This window comes from Podarcis tiliguerta (genome assembly GCF_965153285.1).
Source record: "Podarcis tiliguerta genome assembly, chromosome: 9".
Lineage (NCBI taxonomy): Eukaryota > Metazoa > Chordata > Lepidosauria > Squamata > Lacertidae > Podarcis > Podarcis tiliguerta.
Genome location: NC_139542.1, coordinates 10,740,865 through 10,760,600, shown reverse-complemented (window position 1 = coordinate 10,760,600; position 19,736 = coordinate 10,740,865). Strand labels below are relative to the sequence as shown.

At 43.9% G+C, this 19,736-nt stretch overlaps 1 protein-coding gene and 1 long non-coding RNA gene across 7 annotated transcripts in view; one reads left to right on the top strand and one right to left on the bottom strand.

The window, feature by feature from the left end:
* Positions 1-2,007: 2,007 nt before the first annotated feature.
* On the bottom strand, positions 2,008-6,366 carry LOC310657783. The gene is made up of 4 exons (XR_014501932.1): positions 5,698-6,366; positions 4,623-5,297; positions 4,028-4,164; positions 2,008-2,527 (listed from the first exon to the last, which is right to left on the bottom strand). It is a non-coding gene; the product is annotated as an uncharacterized lncRNA (long non-coding RNA).
* A 1,193-nt stretch (positions 6,367-7,559) lies between these two features.
* CNOT6L (CCR4-NOT transcription complex subunit 6 like) overlaps positions 7,560-19,736 on the top strand; it is a 37,826-nt gene continuing 25,649 nt past the window's right edge. The window contains exons 1-2 of one of the 6 annotated variants that reach the window (XM_083398441.1): positions 7,828-7,893; positions 13,845-13,927. Coding sequence is in view for 1 of the 6 variants with exons in the window: in XM_083398436.1 (XP_083254562.1) it covers positions 9,957-10,035; positions 13,845-13,887 (122 nt within the window). In the remaining 5 variants the exon portion in view is untranslated. Of the gene's footprint in view, positions 7,894-9,604; positions 10,224-13,844; positions 13,928-19,736 lie in introns of those variants that run through there. The other 5 variants (XM_083398436.1, XM_083398440.1, XM_083398438.1 and 2 more) reach the window with 5 other exon arrangements.

The following is a 19,736-nucleotide window of genomic DNA, read 5'->3' as shown; positions in this document are numbered from 1 at the left end:
GTGTGGATCCAGAATTGGCCTCCACAGTCACTTACAAACTCATTGTTAAAACCATGTTTATGGAAGGCAATCTTACTCAGCTACAGGTGATCGCCAAAGAAGAAGAAGCACCATTAAAGCTGGCCTTGACTTTTCTGGAGAAGGAAATTGACAAGGTGAGGAGGTAGGGAGAGCAGCAATGCAACATTGTCGGTAAAGCGTGTAGCTCTTAAATGTAGGTTCGAGCACCACATAGGGCAAAAGATTCCTGCATTGCAGGAGGCTGAACTAGATGACCCTCAAGGTCCCTTCCAACTCTACAGTTTAATGATTCCTCGGAAATACCATGAGAATGGATGCTCCGTTAACAGGTCCGGCCCACCTATGGGGCACGGTGAAGAGGTTGCCTCAGGTGGCAGGATTCCCTGGTGCAGCAGATCACGATGTCCATCTTTCTTTCCCCTTCACCTTGTTCCTGATGTAGACGTTCACATCTTTTCAGTGGTGGAAACTATTTTACAATCTCATCTCAACAATTTTTTCAATTAAATTTTTTCAATTAGTGCTAAAATGCTTTCCTGGCTATAATAATTTTTTTTAACCGGTATTTAAATATTAGTGAAATATTGCTGAAATGAAAGAATGTTATAGCACTATAACTCTTTAATGCTAATTAAGAAAAAACAGCAACAGTGCAACATGTTCTTTTCCCTAATTAAACGCTTCCAATCTACGCTTATGGTCCATTAAAAAATAATTAGCAAACTATTGCTTAAACCAAAGTGATATGTGTAATGCTGCAATACTAAAAGCAGTCTTACCAGTGGCCATTATTCTAGATTCAGGTTGGTCTGACACAGGTGAAATATATATTTTTAAAAAATTGTCCAGTAGCACCTTAGAGACCGACTAAGTTTGTTCTTGGTATAAGCTTTCATGTGCATGTTATCTGAAGAAGTGTGCATGAAAGCTTATACCAAGATCAAACCTAGTTGGTTTCTTAGGTGCTACTGGACATTTTTTTTATATATATATATTTGGTGGCCATCATGTTAGAGATGCGGTTTCACCCAGTTAAACACTTTTGATCTATGCTTCCAGTCCACAACAAGTGTTTTGGTTTTTGACATTTCATGAGTAATAATGGGCAATCACACTTAAATGAGTAAGTACTTAGAGAGGTGTGTAGCTGGGTAGATCCAACTATCATGTATTTATCATGGCTTGGGAGTTATTGGGATAACTCAGTTGGTAGAGCACAAGACTCTTAATCTCAGGGTTGTGGATTCAAGTCTCACACTGGGGGCATTGCAAGGGGTTGGACTAGATGACCCTCGTGGTCCCTTCCAACTCTACTGTTATGTACTGAGTGAATAGAATCCAAACTGCAGCAGTCTGATTGGCCCTAGAACAATAGGATCCAAAAGGCAGCAGTCTGATTGGTCCTAGAACAATAGGATTCAGAATGCAGCAGTCTGATTGGTCCTAGAACAATGCAGCAGTATGATTGGTTGGCAGGAACCACCCAATCATGCTCCAGATAGAAGTGAATCCCCAACCTGATTGGCTTACAGTAGAATTCCGGAATTAGCCAATCATGTGCAGCCCATTGTGTAAATAATGTATATAAAGCAGATACTCTGAGGGGACTTTCATTCATTCCTCCTCACCACCACTATGAGCTGAATAAAGAGCATGAAATCACTTTGCGACTCTGAGTATATTTCATCTACGATTCTGGTTTCTGGTGAATCAGACCACCACTTCCCCACCCGCAACAAATATGCTGCAACTGCTGTTACAGAAAGAACATGATGGTGGTGGTGGTGGTGCTTATTTATATCCCACCTTTTTCTATCACAGGCAGCTTACAACTCAAGGCAGCTTACAACTAAAATAGAAACAGCTACAAACATAAGGGAAAAAGCAATCCTTAAAAAACCACACAATTAAACACCAATAGACTAACCTTTTAAAAATTCATCTCTTTATTCTAATTTTAATCCAAAGGGGGAAATACTAAAACATTTTTCTGCCTGTTGCACAAAAGGTCCTTCAAGGCAGTTAAGAATGTTAAAAATAAAAACTATTAAGAACAGCAAACTTGAAGCGGTCCAACATTTAGGGATCCTCAGGGACTCCAGAAGTTTTGATAACAGGTACACCATCTCTGACACTACAATAGCATGGAGTCCGTCATGCTGTTGAGAGCTTTTTGTACAGGAATCTTTTCAGTTCATCCCCCATGTTGTCAGAAATGTTCAAATGAACAGTCCAAACCTTGTTGGTCCCACAGCGACACTCGAGGGGCAACATTAGCCCCGATAGTGTGGGAGGTCAATTGCAATTCCACTTGTATCTTACAGTGGAAGACAGTTTCAGCTCCAGGTTTTGGAGAGCTCTTAGGCAAGACACCCTCCATGGTCCCTCACTTCGATGAGCCTACCTCCGCATTGCGGCAGATACAACCAACTCATGCCAATGCTCCCCTCCGCTGGAAAGTAGACCCACAGCAGAGGCCCAGCTACACTGTTCCTTGGTGCTGGCCCTGACAGAAGAGAAATGTTTGTTATTTCATAGAATCATAGAATCATAGAGTTGGAATAGACCACAAGGGCCATCAAGTCCAACCCCCTGCCAAGCAGGAAACACCATCAGAGCACTCCTGACATATGGTTGTCAAGCCTCTGCTTAAAGACCTCCAAAGAAGGAGACTCCACCACACTCCTTGGCAGCAAATTCCACTGTCGAACAGCTCTTACTGTCAGGAAGTTCTTCTTAATGTTTAGGTGGAATCTTCTTTCTTGTAGTTTGGATCCATTGCTCCGTGTCCGCTTCTCTGGAGCCACCTGTCTGGAAGCAGCCCTGTGTACACTTTGGCTTTAAAGCACATTCAAAGCACATTTCCCCCCTCAAAGAATTCTGGGCGCTATAGCTTGTTTAGGATTGCTGAGTTTTGTAACTCTGCAAGAGGGAAACAACAGTGCCAGGTCACTCCTCCTGAAATGAAAAGGAGGTGAATCATCAGGCTTGCGATTTCACAAGGGATTCTTGACCTTTTGAGTTTAGTTCAACCTCCGCATTACTCCTTCGGAGTCTCAGAGGCTGGCAAGGATTCAGGGCGTTCCATCCCAAGACTGCGGTTTTATAATCTGCCTGTGCTCTTATTACAGGAACAGAGCCCGCACGGTTGGGCTAAATCAAAGCTTTTAGTTCACCTGCTGAGTAAAACACTAGGGACTTGCTTTAAGCATTCATTATTCTGTTTCCTTTTTTAATTAGCTCAGCTTTGGTCTCGGGTCAAGTAAGTTTAAATGGGATCATGTACTCCAGATTTAACTACTTGTGTTTTCTTAATACTACAATAATTGCATGTGGGAACAAAACGGGGCAACCATGGAGAGGGGACGGTTATCTGATCTGGAGCAGGCCATTTGTGTGTGAAGGCATATCTAGTCCAGGGTTGTGAACCTGGCACCCATGGGAGATGTGGCACCCATGAAGTCTTGCACTGGTACCCCCAGACTCTGAGCTTTCAGATAAAAATATAAAGTAAGTCTTTAGCCCTCCTACGAAGAAAGTTATAGGGCAAAATGTGCAGGTATCTTATGAGTGAATTCTGTGAAATGAGCATGAGTGTTGTGTGGCCACTTTGTATATTTTCCTGGAGCTAAGGAATGTTCCCTGTTGCTATTAGACAGCAAAAGAGTTTATATGTGTGTGTAAAATCAATAATCTCCACCATCAGAACAAGCAGCACATAGCTGACTTCCCATAGTAACTATTATGTTTTCAGGGGTGGCTGTCTCTAATTTTGTGTTACGCCACACTCCCCATGGAAGCCATTTTGTTTTGCCGTGCCCTCCATAGCATACCCTCAAAGGAACGCAAGTAGCGCTGTGGTCTAAACCACTGTGCCTCTTGGGCTTGCCGATCAGAAGGTCAGCGGTTCAAATCCCCACAACGGGATGAGCTCTGATTGCTTTATCCCAGCTCCTGCCAACCTAGCAGTTCAAAAGCACACCAGTGCAAGTAGATAAATAGGTACCGTTGTGGCGGGATAGTAAACGGCATTTCCGTGCGTTCTGGTTTCCGTCACGGTGTCCCGTTGCGCCCGAAGTGGTTTAATCATGCAGGCCACATGACCCGGAAACCTGTCTGTGGGCAAACGCCAGCTCCCTCGACCTGAAAGCGAGATGAGCACCGCAACCCCATAGTCACCTTTGACTGGACTTAACTATCCAGGGGCCCTTTACCTTTTTTTTAAAAAAAAAAAAAAAGCATACCCTCCAACACACCAGGGCACTGCTCCTGCATGAGTCACGTGATCCGGGGGAGATCATGGCCCCTGAAATACACAGTTTCTTCATGGCAGCTTCCCCAAAACACGTTCTGGGGCACTGCGTGAGATTGCGGCCCCGAAAAAGGGGCCTGATATACTGCATCTCTTTTTCCTTGCCCTCTTTCGCACTCTTCAGGTGCGTACTTTAATGCTTGGCGTGGTGATGAAGGCAGACAAAGAGCTATAACCAGAGATATAAATGTGTGATATGGAAATTAGAGGCCATGAGCAAGAAAGGTCAGGGTAGAATCACACACAAAATCAGAGTGATGACTGTAAGAGCAGATCCAAAGTCGCTTACTTGGAAGAAGGCGGATCTGTATCAAGTGTTGGTGGGGGCGAGGAGAGTTGGTTGTATAGATCCACTCAAGTTTCATCTGGATTCCACCGTTAATTATCAGTCTGCATGATGACACCGAGGGAAAAAGCAAAGCAAAACCACAGCCCTGCATGAGTCACTTCCTTCTTCCATCATTCCCAAAACATCATCTTAATAACAGCTGCTCATACCTTGTAGGTTATAATTACTTGAAGTGTTCCAACTGATACCAAAAGGCAACTCGTCAGATTGTAGTTTGGCCTGAATAACTTCATCTGTTGCTGCTCCAGATAAGATCTAAGAGGACTTGTGGAGAAGCTAGTAAAATGCTGGTTAGACGATGTTACTGTTCAGTGGATTCGCAGCTGGTTGACTGATCAAACCCCCCAAAAGTGCTCACTGAAATCCCCACCTTTTATTTAAATTATACAAATGTTTTTCACCCTTCATTAGAGTTAACCGGCATTTCTTTCTCCTATACACTCACGGCATTTTCAACAATCAAGGACACTTTCGCCTCAGTCAGAAAATAATATGTTTTAAATAGGTTTTTGTTGTTTATCACTTGCTGTTTTGCCGGCCCAGGGCTCCTTTGGGAGGAAAGTCGGGATGTAGATTTAATACGTAAAGGGAAAGTTCCACGCACACACACACACCCTACACACACCAAGAAAATTGTCAATGGGTAAGGTAAAGGTAAAGGTACCCCTGCCCGTACGGGCCAGTCTTAACAGACTCTAGGGTTGTGCACCCATCTCACTCAAGAGGCCGGGGGCCAGCGCTGTCCGGAGACACTTCCGGGTCACGTGGCCAGCGTGACATCACTGCTCTGGCGAGCCAGAGCCGCACACGGAAATGCCGTTTACCTTCCCGCTAGTAAGCTGTTCCTATTTATCTACTTGCACCCGGGAGTGCTTTCGAACTGCTAGGTTGGCAGGCGCTGGGACCGAACGACGGGAGTGCACCCCGCCGCGGGGATTCGAACTGCCGACCTTTCGATCGGCAAGCCCTAGGCGCTGAGGCTTTTATCCACAGCACCACCCGCGTCCCACCCTACACACACCAAGAAAATTGTCAATGGGTATGCATCAACAAAAGCATAGTGTCCAGATCAAGGGAAGTAATAGTGCCACTCTATTCTGCTTTGGTCAGACCACACATGGAGTACTGTGTCCAGTTCTAGGTGCCACAATTTAAGAACGATATTGACAACCTAGAACGTATGCGGAGGAGGGCAACCAAGATGATCAAGGGTCTGGGAACCAAGCCTTATGAGGAATGGTTGAGGGAGCTGGGCATGTTTAGCCTGGAAAAGAGGAGACTGAGAGGAGACAGGATAACTATTTTCAAATATCTCAAGGGCTACCATATGGAAGATGAAGCAAGCTTGCTTTCTCCTGCTCTGGAGGGTAGGACTCAAACCAATGGCTTTAAGTTACGAGAAAGGAGATTCCGACCAAACATCAGGAAGAACCTGTGAAAGATTCTTAAACCGCACAATAAAATAACCAATAGGGTTTTTGTAAATAAATAGGGGTTCTTATTTGCTCATCCTAGAAGCCTCTGAATCGTGACAGAGGAGGTATGCCTGGTTATATACAGAAATAATAAATCTTGGGAGATGAAAACAGAAATCTGATGGAATGGAGATAATCAGTGATAATTATCTGAGGATGTAGACTCTGTAAAGGAGAGGATGTAACTCTGTATGTGAGAGGGCATACAAACAATATATATATATATATATATATACACACACACACACACACACACACACACCACAGACTCATCAGAAGGGTTTAGTAATTCTGCGCCCCATTAGTAGTTTAATACTGGAAACATTATTCTAAATTCTGAAGATGTTTACTTATGACAGCAATGTAATGAAAGCCAAAATGCTGAAGATCTAGGGGCTACAGATTGGTACATGTTGTTCACTGTGGCCAAAACAAAACATAACTTAACTGTGCTTTAGTATTATGACAGGAATGTTTGCAAAAATAAAAAAGCCTTCGTTCGCATGCATGCATGCATAATTTCCCGTTAAGTCTGTAACAGAAGGGTCATGGCAACATAATGTTTTTCCAGAGAAAAACATTACTGGGAAGCGGAGGCCCATAGGAACAAAAAGTAGGATTAGAGGCTGACCTTGAATCTTCTGCCGTTAAAAAAATGAAAATTTGCACTTTCTCTTCAGAATGGCTACTGTGTCATTGGACTCGATGGTAGGAACAGTTATGGGGTTCGGACAGAGCAAGTGAATGGGAAACCTACAAAAGGAGGGATATTCCCAAACAGATCATCTTGGATTCCACTGTTAATTATCTGTCTGCATGAGGACACCGAGGGGAAAAGCCTTGAAGCCCTTCTTTATATGATATTCACAGAAAAAGTAAATCACACCAGTGGTGTAGCGTGGGGGGTGCAGGGGGGGCCGGCCGCACCGGGCGCAACATCTGGGGGTTAGGGTTAGGGGGCACAAATCCACGGGTTAGGGGGCGCAAATCCACGGGTTAGGGGGCGCAAATTACTTGCCTTGCCCCGGGTGCTGACAACCCACGCTACGCCACTGAATCACACACTTTTATAATCCATTGTCCCGAAAAACTTTATTTCGCCTTCTCCACAAGATCTGTAACCAGAGAGATCCCGAGCCCCCAATAATTCCACCATGGTTTGAAGATGAGATTAAGGAAGGTTGGAGAAACTGAGCATTTCAAAGATGGCCAGGGATTACTGCAGATTAATTTCATCAAGTAATTGTGCTTTTAGTGGGCGCACAGTATGAGAGACAGAAGAGGGATGTAAAAAAACACCCCCCTAGATTTCAATAACCTTCTGGTCTGCGTTTCAAAGGTTTGTATTATCACAACTACTGCTTTCAATAAAGGCTTCCAGAGACCTTGGCATTCTCATTAGTGACGGGAAAGGAGCCTTGTCGCCTAAACAACAGGGAGACAGCTTAACATGTTTTGGTAAACTAATCCCGGAAATGCGTTAAAGGTCCTTGATACAGCAGAGTTCCCAGTTGCTCATTTCTCCACCTCCCAGATGGATGGTGATAATTCAGTCCATGCTTTATGAACAGTAAAATTGACGGAAAGTTTTGATAGAAAGGTCCCGCCTCCTTTTTTTTCTTCTTTCTTTTTTTTGGAGGTGCTAGGCATTGAGGGGAAGGCTCCAGAGTGAAAGGGAGAGCTCTCTGACACACAGCTTTAGAGTGGACTTGTACCTGGAAACCACAAGCCAAAAGGTAAGTGTGGATGAGCCCACTGCTTGGGGATGTCCTTTGGTAGAATATGAGACTCTCAGTCTCAGAGTTTGGGCAATAAATTCCTGCATTGCATTGGCTTCATGACCCTCATGGTTCCTTTCAACTCTGCAATTCTGTGATTTCCTTCCCTGCTCTGACCTGCCTTGCTTTGCCTGCGCTAAGGATTTCATGTCATTTCCATTTTTCATTTCCATTAAGCTTTGTATATCCATAAATGGAGTAATGAATTTATGTTACATTCAGGAGCCAGGGTGTGTGTGGGTTATTTGCAAACGTATGAGTGTAAGCTGTGCTCCTTGTTCCTCTGGGTTGCTACTAAGCAAAAGTGAATTTGACTGGAATCCAATGAACATTGGTGCACTGGCCAAGATTTGGACCAGTGTTGATTGGTTCTCCAGATTAACACCACTGAATTATGCTAATGTCAGAATGGTCCTTCCAAAGCACTAATGTGTTTGTGTGGTCCACTATGCTGTGAACACATCCATTTCTAACGCAAGTATAGAAAATAAAATACTGTAGTTCTTCTTCTGTTGCAAAATAGTGAACAATTAAATGTGTATGCAAAACTGTAACATACCATAGGTATTAGTCAAATCAGTGATTTAAGGGTTGTCAGGCTGTGAGAATTTGTTGGGGGGGGGGGTGTTTTAAAGAAGATATATTACCTTTGACTGAATTGTTCGTAACCAGTCTCTGAACATAATTTGGGCTTCCAGTTCACAAAGGCATTGCCTTTAAGGAAACCTGATACTTATGCCTTAAGGCCAGATCACATAACATATACATTGCTTACCTCGCTCGCTGACCTGCAGCTAAATGTGTGAGCTGCCACCATTGGAAAACTATATGTGCAGCAGAGATATTTTTATGAGCTAAAGGAGCAGATGCTCAGGGCGGCAGATTGAATGGGGTGGCAACAACTGTTCCTAGTAATTGTGGAGATTAGAAAGTCATGCAGTGTGAGTGAAACTGGGGGGGAAACCTTGCTTCCCCCATAGCCGCGGCCTTGGATTCAAACAGAAATCAAACATCACTCTTGACTTTCTCAGTTCCCAGCTTGCTGCTTTGCTTCTGGCTCACATCACTCCAAACTCAGAACCCTTTCCTTTGATTCCTTGGCAGCCCCATCATCTCAGCAGGAAGCTATCTTGGCTAGTCCAAAAAATTAGAAGGACGCCAAGGCATACAGCCTAACACCCTGCCCGCCCCCCCCCCAAAACCCCCACATAGCAGTATTTATGTGTTCTTATATTGTAAACCACCTTGTGCTCCACGGAGAGGGCCGTTTAGAAATCTAACAAAAGAAATACAGTAAATGGAACTTCGGGCAAGGATAAATCCGAATTGAACTAGAAGGGGGCCAAGGCATTCAGCTCTCATAACAATATTTTTGTGTTCTTATATTGTAAAACCACCTTGCGCTCCTTGGAGGGAGGGCGGTATAGAAATCCAACAAGTGAAAACAAATGAAACTCCCGGAAAAGGCGAGGAGGGAAATACAGGGCTGCGTCCTGGCATGGTCTTCCGCACTGGGCAGCCACACGCCCGCAAACAAACCCCGCGCGTGTGGAAGCGCCCTTGCGCCGGGGTAACGCGCGTGTCGCGGGCGAAAAGCCTCGAATCTGGGTCGCGGGTGCGCGCGCGCGAGGGGAGCTCGTCGGGACGCCTTAGCCGAAGAAGAAAGAGGCGGGAAGAAGAAGCGGCGGCGGCGGCGGCTGAGTCCGTCCCTCCTCGCCGTGTCATCCAGGCCCCTCCTCCGTTATTAATCCCTCTTATTGAAGGGGGGAGGGTGGAAAGAAGAGGCGGCCCGGGACTGCCCGCTTCCCCACACGCAGTCCATACCGTCCTGTCAGCAGCGGCGGAGGCGCCGCCTGCCCGCGCTTTCCCTCTTACCCCCCACAGACACGCGCGCACGTCTGTATTCCTCTAGGAGAGACACCCGGGCGCGCCTCTCTCTTTCCCCCCTCCTCGTCCGCCTCAGCGCCAGGCCCGCGACTCCTCCGCGCTCGGCTCGGCCCGGCCCGGCCGCCGCCTCCTGCATGTCTTTGCTGCCCTCAGCCCCGCCGCCTGAGCAGCCGCCTCAGCCCCCTCGACAGACGCCCAGGCTGCTGGATGCAGGTGAGCCTCCCGAGGGGGGAGACAAGGCCGCGCGCGTCCCGCCCACAGACAGACCCACCGCCCGGCTCGGGTGGCTGACGGGTGGAGGGAACTGAGGCGGCGGCGACCGAGAGCGAGGCCTTGTTTGTTTCCGAGGCGGCCTGTGGTGGAAATGGCCGCTTCTTCCCCGCGGCCTCGGCCCGGTGGAGGTGAGGAGCCGGGAGAGAGGCCCCGTCGCCCCCTCAGGCGACCACCCCCCGGGGACGGAGAGCCTGCCCCTCCTGACACGCGGGGGTTGGGGTGGTGGTGGTGGTTGTGTCTGGCCGTGTGGCGGAGACGGTCGGGGCGCGTACGTGTGGAAGTGGAAGCGGGGAGACGGAGGAGCGTGTGAACGGGCGGCGCGCGGGTCGGACCCTGGCCGGAGTCAGTGGCGCAGGAATCCACGGGACTTAGCTCCCGAGTGGGCTGCGTGTTTGTGTTTGCGTGTGTTCATAGGGCTGCTGCCGGGTTGTGGTCACGGCATGGTGGCGAAAGGCTGCCGGGTTGTGTCCGTGGCGGTTGCACGAAGAGTGACGGGAGCGTCGTGCTTCGAGGCGGGGGGGGGGGTGGCCAGCGTGGCCGACCCAGGCAGTTGTGCTTTTAAGTGCGTGTGTGTGTGTGTACACGTATGCTTCCCTGGATAGCTCAGTTTGGTTAGAACGCAGTGTTGTTAACACCAAGGTCGCAGGTTCCTGCGAGAGGGCTGCATTAATAATAATAATAATAATAATAATAATTTATACACAGCCCATCTGGCTGAGTTTCCCCAGCCACTCTGGGCAGCTCCCAATCGAGTGTTAAAACAATATATTCCTGCATTGCAGGGGGTTGGACTAGATGATCCTCAGGGCCCCTTCCACAACTCCTACGATTCCATGTGTTGTAACCGCTTGCTGCATTTTAACGTGGCAGTTTGGTTCTTAATCTCTTCTCGCTCACAGGCACTCCTGAAACGATTAACTGCGCCTGAAATTGCAGGGCACTGAGCACACACACACCAAACAAACCCTGACTTGGAAACTGCCTGCTTCCAATACTATAAACTTATGAATGTAAGGGTTTAGCTCATGTTTGTCCTTGGGTGACTTCACTGTTGTAAGCCTTCTCTGGCTGGAGAGGAGGGATAGAAGCGCTTCGAAATAAATATGTGGCTCAGTCAGTACAGCATGAGACTCTTAATCTCAGGGTTGTGGGTTCTTGCCCCACATCTGGCAAAAGATTCCTGCATTGCAGGGGGCTGGACTAGATGACTCTCTTGGTCCCTTCCAGCTCATCAGTTCTAAATATGTCGGTGATATTCTGAGGATAACTATTAGATTGTGAGTGGGGATTGCGATGTGATTTTATATTGGAGTGGGACTGCTAGGACACTTTTCCATGTAACATGGCAATAAATTATGCTCAACAGAATTATAGGCTGGATGCAGCTTTCTGATATGTGTATTTTCAATTCTTGTCTGTCACATAATTTTCATCTTTGGGTGACCACTTAAAAACCCTTAATATGTGAAGGGGCCCAAATAAATATGTTGTATGTGTTCTAGATTGAAACACAACCTGATCCAGTGTAGGGTTAATTGTTAGGGTGTTGGAACTGGACCAAGGAGAGCTGGGATTGACTCACTTCATAACCATAAAGCTTCCTGCCAGTTGCACTTCCCTTAGTGTTGTTGTACTGGGACGCGGGTGGCGCTGTGGGTAAAACCTCAGTGCCTAGGACTTGCCGATCGTATGGTCGGCGGTTCGAATCCCCACGGCGGGGTGAGCTCCCGTCTTTCGGTCCCAGCTCCTGCCCACCTAGCAGTTCGAAAGCACCCCTAAGTGCAAGTAGATAAATAGGTACTGCTTTATAGCGGGAAGGTAAAAGGCGTTTCCGTGTGCTGCGCTGGTGCTGGCTCGCCAGAGCAGCTTCGTCACGCTGGCCATGTGACCCGGAAGTGTCTCCGGACAGCGCTGGCCCCTGGCCTCTTAAGTGAGATGGGCGCACAACCTTAGAGTCGGACACGACTGGCCCGTACGGGCAGGGGTACCTTTACCTTTTTAGTGTTGTTGTAAAATGGGATCATAACATCTCCCTCCGCCTGCATACCAACCTGAGATCCTTGGAGGAATGGTGGAAATGTGAGCTATAGATAGCTGGTGTCCATTATGTTTTCTATTAGCATGTAATATTGTGTTGTGAGATGGTCTGGAATAAGGAAATTAGGGGGATTTGACAACTGTGTTCTTTAAGAAGTGCATGTGTTCAGAGGAAATCTGGGCAGTTTATATGGACTGTTCCCTAACAGCAAGAACACTGTGAATTTACGCATCAAGTCTGGGCTCAATCCTACATCCATTTACCTGGCGTAATCCCACTGAACCCCAGTGGGGCTTACTTCTGATTAGACTTGGATAGAATTGCACTGTAAAATGGTGTGAGTAAGGAGGGGCTGTATGCACGTGGATATAGCTTGGGGCATGTCCTGATGTATGTACTTGGTGTGTTGAAACTTCTGTGTTTTGTTCTCCGCCTTTGCAAGGTTAGTTGTTTCTGCTGTCTTGAAAATAATGTTTTAAAAACTCCCCACATTAATTAAATTGAATAAGCATACACACAGAGCTTTAAAAATGTAGACATGTAGAAGGCATGGCCCCTGAATGAACATTTGGTTTGCTGATGCATATGTCTGTCTAAAGCAGTGCAAAGGAGAGGGGAAGCCAGGCTCATTCTACAGGACAGAAAACCCTGGCTACTCCTTTTCAGTCTGCATACACTCTTAACGTGAGAACTTTCAAAACCCTAGTAGTCACTCTAAATGTTAATATTTGATTTGCAGCTTCCGTACTGCTTCAGAACTGTTGCTCTTTTCCACCTTTCTTTGGATCATGTACAAGTAGCAATCCTGTCCAATCAAGGTGTCATATTTCACGATATTTTCAAGATCAGAGTGAGGTGGAAAACTGCACTAATCCCCCTCTTCCCCAATATACTATTTGGACTAGTAGGGCTCAGGCAAAGGACCTGAAATTGCAGTCCCCGTGTGGACTAGTGCTGTCAGGCATGCTGAATGTGGGTATGTAACACATGAGAAAGCCACCACTGATAGGCATTATCTAGGATATTTGGCAATGTAGTTGTGTTTTAATTCTAGGTTAATCCTTCAGTTTTTATAAATGGATCTTGGTAGTCTCAGGAGTTTTTATTTTAGTGTCTGTACTTTAAGACAGGTTTATCTTCACATTTTATTAATTTATGTCCTGTTAGACTAACCTATTGTCATGCACAGTTTTGTACTGATAGCTTATTATGTAAAATTACCTAGCATATTTGACAGGTACAGACACATAACGTAGCATGTGAAAAGCATGACAAAACCAATATATGCTTTTAAGTGTTAACTAGTGTATTCTGACTGTCCATAAAATACTGGAAACAGCTTTAAGGCACACAGTGATTTCAGAAGAAGTTGGAAATGAAATTTAGAATGAAGCTCCAATGGGAAGAGATCTGTCTTTTGTTTATGGTGTTCTACAAGGTGTAATGAACACTAAAGTTACGAAAGTTAATAAGTTTCCAATGTTGAGTGGAAAGATTTGTTTCAGCATGGCAAAATTGTGAGTTTGAGCGCCTTCCTTTAATTACATAGCTATCTTTATGCTTCTGAATAGACCCTTGGATTTCAGTAAATAGTATGGTTGCTAAGCATACCTTTGTAAAAAGTTTGTCAGAATAGGATCAGGTTTAGTATGTGGTAGACAAACTTTCATGTAAGTGGACTGAATTCCCCTGTTTATCTGATTTTCTCTAGAGCTAATTATTGGAAGAAGCATTGGATTGGCCTTGTCTTTAAAGTGAGGAAAAACACCAAGAGAAAAACACTCAAAACTAGCCGTGAGCTCAGAATTTAATCTTGTTGCTCTGACTCTTGTTCCACTACAAACTTGGTGGGTTTGCTGTTTTCCATAACCATGGTGAAATAATCTGTGCAAACAAGAATGAATGCAACAGACACTGCTAAATGTACAGAATGACCTGGAAAAATAACTTTAATTGAAGAATCTGTGTCCTATTTAAACATATTACCAAGCCTAGTCACTTCAGTCAGCATTGTGCCTAGTTACTGACTAATAGGAAGTGAAGCTGATGAAAGAATGGATACTGCTTGATCTGATTTCACCATTTGCTCCACTTCTACCCTGCCCACCAGATGTAAATAAGTTACAGCATGTCAACCTTTTTACTGTAATAAGACTTGACACGTGGAACTATTTTTTAAAAAATAAAATAATGCAGGCAGCTTGGCCTAAAATTCCTGTGTTAGCATTTAAACTTTTGGCAATCCTCTACATTGATTAGGCACATTAACTTCAGGCAAGCTAAAATCAACTCTGACAATGATAATGGTGTCCTTTGTGTATTCAGTGTTTGCTGATCTCAAGTGAGTGGGTCTCCGGCATAGTGAGCATATTCATATGCAACAGGTGCTTCTGAGGAACCTATCCTTTTTCACAGAACAGGCATTACTCACATTCAGGCTGTACACCAGCTGCAGGCTGGCATCTAGCATATTCAGCTAACTTTGTTTGAAATGCACTATGGATATATAAAAACACGCAAAATAGCTCCTTATTTGAACATGCTGGATTTCTTGAAAAACCTCTGGTTCCTGACCTTCCAACTCCTATTTTCAAGCAATTTCACTATCATCTTTTGTTCATCGATATTAGCTTGTCCTAGCTCTGGGGTAGCCAACGCTCTGACATCCAGATGTTGTTGAACTCCCAACTGCCATCAGCCTCAGCTGGTATAGCCAAAGGTCAGGGATTATGGGAATTGTAGTCCAACAGTATTTAGAGGGTGCTACATTGGCTACCCTTGCTCTAGCTAGGCAAGGATGCATGAACAGGGTGTTCAGGGTTGCACCTTCTTAGTCTAGTTTTGTATAGCATTTTTGCTTCTCTTATAAGGGAGAAAATAGAGTTTGAATGTATTATGTAGACGTCACAGCATCAGGAAAAATAAGGGTTCACAGTATTTTTCTGATGAGTGACAAAGCTGTCTGGATTAATTCATCCACATCTTACTCATAGGCCAGAGACAGAAACTTCTGTACCTTACATATAGACTGATGCATAGATTTTCCCTTCACTGTTGCCACAGTGGGGAAAAAGTAATATAATCTCCCTAGCAAATAGCATATTGGCACAGAAACTTTCTTAGATGTCGTGTTAACCGCCTTGTATTCTTATGGCTTTTATGGATCCCTGAGTGTCTGAATTCATAAACTTGGTACAAACTTTTAGGTTACACTTACCAGGATAGTCACAATCCTGTGGTTTCACTATTATTTCATGGTGATTAAACAAATGACACATTTTAATGACATACTTGTTGGATACTGAAACAAAATGGGAGAACAGGATACAGTATTGGAAGTACTATGCTGGATTTTATTTACCTGCAGTTGGTTATGCAGTGATAATTGTGGGTATGGTCTATGGATAAAATTAAGCAAAGGCAAGGTTTATAATGGTCACATTTAATATATTGCAATGGCTTGAATTTTTAATCTCTCACTGCATGGCTTGATTTCCCAATACACCCTTTCCTCAGCGTTTTTTTCCGAGAGAGCTATATTCCAAGAATTGTTTTGTTTGCCTTTTCTGTGTTGAACAATGTTAAGACCTTTAAGCAAAGCTAGTACACGTTTAATAGTAACCTCATTTGGAAGCAAAGCTTCAGTTCCTTCTTAAGTCTGATCAAGTTCAGTGGCATGCAAAGTACTTCACCAGAGGACGTGATTGATCGGGTGTAATTCAGATAAACATAAAGCCCCACAAGCTAAGCTTGGTTGTGAATAGGATTTGGCAGTTAGTGTCCTTCCTTGACAAATAATGTAATGCAAAATAAGAAGGCCAAACATTCACCAGTCCAACAAATGGTATGAGCTATGCTTTACTAGTGGAATAACATGTGCGCGCCCCAATTGATACTCATGCAAAGTGTGTTTAATGGCACAGTCTTAGTATAAAAATGGAAATCTCATCACTGCCCATTTAACATAGCATAATTATGCAGCAATATTAAGCTACTGAAAAGGAAAACATCTGCTTTTGGCACTTTAGTAGAGGCATATGTTTGAGGGCTAATTAGAAATGATGCTTATAAGATGTGAGAGAGCTTTGAAGGCTGTCATGGGTGTTACATTTTGTTAACTTCTTCCAGTGTAAATGTATTAGTCGATTTTCTTAGGGATTGGGAGCTCATAAGCCGTGTTGTGTATCTATCCATAATAGAATACACCAGGTTTCCAGCTCTTTATTCTAACCACCAGTTTGCAAATGCTTCCCAAAAAGAACTGAACAGAGGGTTTGCTTTGTAGAAAATGTAACATCTGTGCTGTTTAGAATTAATACTTCTGGGGAAAGTAGTTGTTGCATTTTTGAGGTTTTGTAATTTTCCAGGCAAAACTATTCCGTGTCAGGCCATTTGTAAGTACCAAGTTTTTGGTAAAGAAAGTGAGAACAATTGAATAAAAAATGTCAAAACTAGAAACACCCTCCATAGAGTTAGTGGGTCATTGCAGTGTACTACTGAGGAGTAAGAAATACATTCTCTAGTACATTCAAATGGGATTTCTGTTAGACTGGTTTTTGACCACTGACACTTTGGACTGGTAGTCCGTGTCTCTTCATGCTTAATGCTTCAAAGCTAGGACTTGGTAGTTGGTTGAACTAAGTTCAGTGTTTTTAATAAAACTTGGAATGATCCGATGAACTTTTTTTAAAAGTGTGTAAGCATATAAAATATATTCTCAGCCTTTTGGCTAAGAAATCATTTTCTGTTAAGATAAAGTCAAACAGATATGATTATGTATTAATCAGCATAGCAATTTATTAGTGTTAGTTTTCTTTGTTTCCCATTATAAATATTTCTCAGCATTTATAGATAATTGCTGTAATGTAAGATAGCTGATGAAGTTATTAATCCCTTAGACTAGAACCACTGTGCTTGTTTGTTTGTTTGTTAAACTTGTATGCTGCCCTTCATTGAGAAATCTCAGGGTGGTTCACAGCATAAAAATGTGAAATAAAAACGCTAAATACATGATAAAAACAAAGCAAACCTATAATTCTCCCACCAAAAAACACACACCACACTTAAAAGAACATAGAATATTAATCAGCCTGGTTGAAGAAGAATATTTTTGCCTGGTGCCTAAAGGTGAAGGTGTCAGGTGAGCTTCCCTGGGGGGAGAACATTCCACAAGCAGGGAGACACTGCAGAAAAGGCTCATTCTTGTATGACCATTCTCAGGGCCGACTTTAACATATGCGGCGCCATGGTGCAAAGATCCGCCCAATGCCCCCAAATTTAGGGGTTTTTTTAGGGGGGCTCCCCAAAGTTGTTAAGCTTTTCTTAGTAGGGGGCCTCCCAATACAGGTGAAACTTGAAAAATTAGAATATCTTGGAAAAGTTCATTTGTTTCAGTAATTCATCTTAAAAGGTGAAACTAATATATGAGATAGACTCATGACATGCAAAGCGAGATATGTCAAGCCTTTCTTTGTTATAATTGTTATATTATGGCGTACAGCTGATGAAAACCCCAAATTAACAATCTCAGAAAATTAGAATATTGTGAAAAGGTGCAGTAGCTATTCAATCCATAACACCTGCAATGGATTCCTGAGCCTTTAAATGGTCTCAGTCTGGTTCAGTAGGAAGCACAATCATGGGGAAGGCTGCTGACCTGACAGTTGTGCAGAAAGCCGTCATTGAGACCCTCCATAAGGAGGTAAAGCCTGAAAAGGTAATTGCAGAAGAAGTTGGATATTCCCAAAGTGCTGTATTGAAGCACATTAATGGAAAGTTATGCGGAAGGGAAAAGTGTGGAAGAAAAAGGTGCACAAGCAGCAAGGATGACCGCAGCCTGGAGAGGATTGTCAGGCAAAGACCATTCAAACGTATTGGGGACTTTCACAAGGAGTGGACTGAGGTTGGAGTTAGTGCATCAAGAGCCACCACACACAGACGGCTTCAAATGTTGTATTCCTCTTGTCAAGCCGCTCCTGAACAAGAAACAACATCAGAAGTGTCTTACCTGGGCAAAAGAAAAAAAGAACTGGTCTGTTGCTCAGTATTCCCAAGTCCTCTTTTCTGATGAGAGCAACTTTTGCATCTCATTTGGAAACCAAGGACCCAGAGTCTGGAGGAAAAATGGGGAGGCACACAATGTCAGATGCTTGAAGTCCAGTGTGAAGTTTGCACAGTCTGTGTTGATTTGGGGAGCCATGTCATCAGCTGGTGTTGGTCCACTGTGCTTCATTAAGTCCAGGGTCAACGCAGCCGTCTACCAGGAGATTTTGGAGCACTTCATGCTTCCTTCTGCAAATGAGCTTTATGGAGATGCTGACTTCATTTTCCAACAGGAGTTGGCTCCTGCCCACACTGCCAAAAGTACCAAAACCTGGTTCAATGCCCATGGGATTACTGTGCTTGATTGGCCAGCAAACTCGCCTGACCTGAACCCCATAGATTCTCTTGCCAAGAGAAAGATGAGAGACATGAGACCGAGCAATACAGAAGAGCTGAAGGCCGCTATTGAAGCATCCTGGTCTTCCATAACACCTCAGCAGTTGCCACAGGCTGATAGCATCCATGCCACGCCGCACTGAGGCAGTAATTGATACAGAATGGGCCCAAACCAAGTACTGAGTACATATGCATGCATCTACTTCTCAGAGGTCCAATACTGCTCTATTTGCAATCCTTGTTTTGCTGATTTCATTTAATATTCTAATTTTCTGATATTGTTAATTTGGGGTTTTCATCAGCTGTACGCCATAATCATCACAATTATAACAAATAAAGGCTTGACATGTCTTGCTTTGCATGCCATGAGTCTATCTCATATATTAGTTTCACCTTTTAAGTTGAATTACTGAAATAAATGAACTTTTCCACGATATTCTAATTTTTCAAGTTTCCCCTGTATACATGTGCAGTGCTCCTCTCAATGTAGCTTAATGTTCAGCAGCTTGTAGATAGAGGCAGCAGTTCCATGTAAATAGTTTGTAAAGCAAGTTAAAACCTGTTAATAGGCAGGCTTGCTGGATCTGATCCAAGTTCTCTAGTGGATTTATGACTGTGTGGTATGAATTATTACACACTTGTGTGAGAATTTCTATCACATGATGATACTGCCTCAAGTGCCTTCGCAACTGCTTTACAGTTGAATAATGTTTAGCTTGTTTCTCTGCCTATACATAGTTTTATTTAAAAAAGGGAAGCCAAATCTTTTGCGTTGCAGACTTTCACTAGAGCAAATTAGTGAATGAAGACTTGCTTGCATATACAATGCTTTATTTCTTGGAGCAAGTGCTTGGGTTTCAAGGCTGCCTTCATTCTATAGAAATCTGAGTAAACAAAAAACAAATGGAAGAGCTGCTCAGTCTCTTCAGCTGTGTGGATTCAGTGTCTCACATTTGCTTTTAAGTTAGATGAGAAAATAGAACTGTAAATTGAAGCTGTAAAATAAAGGGATCTGATAAACAAGCAAATTGTTTGGCAATTTAATGTGAGGGGTTGTAACCCTGCACATGTTTTTTTAAAGCAAAAATGGTAGATATATTTGAAGGTCTAATTTCATAACATATTAAAATGGTTGTCCAAGCTGCATTTTCACAATCTTTGCTAC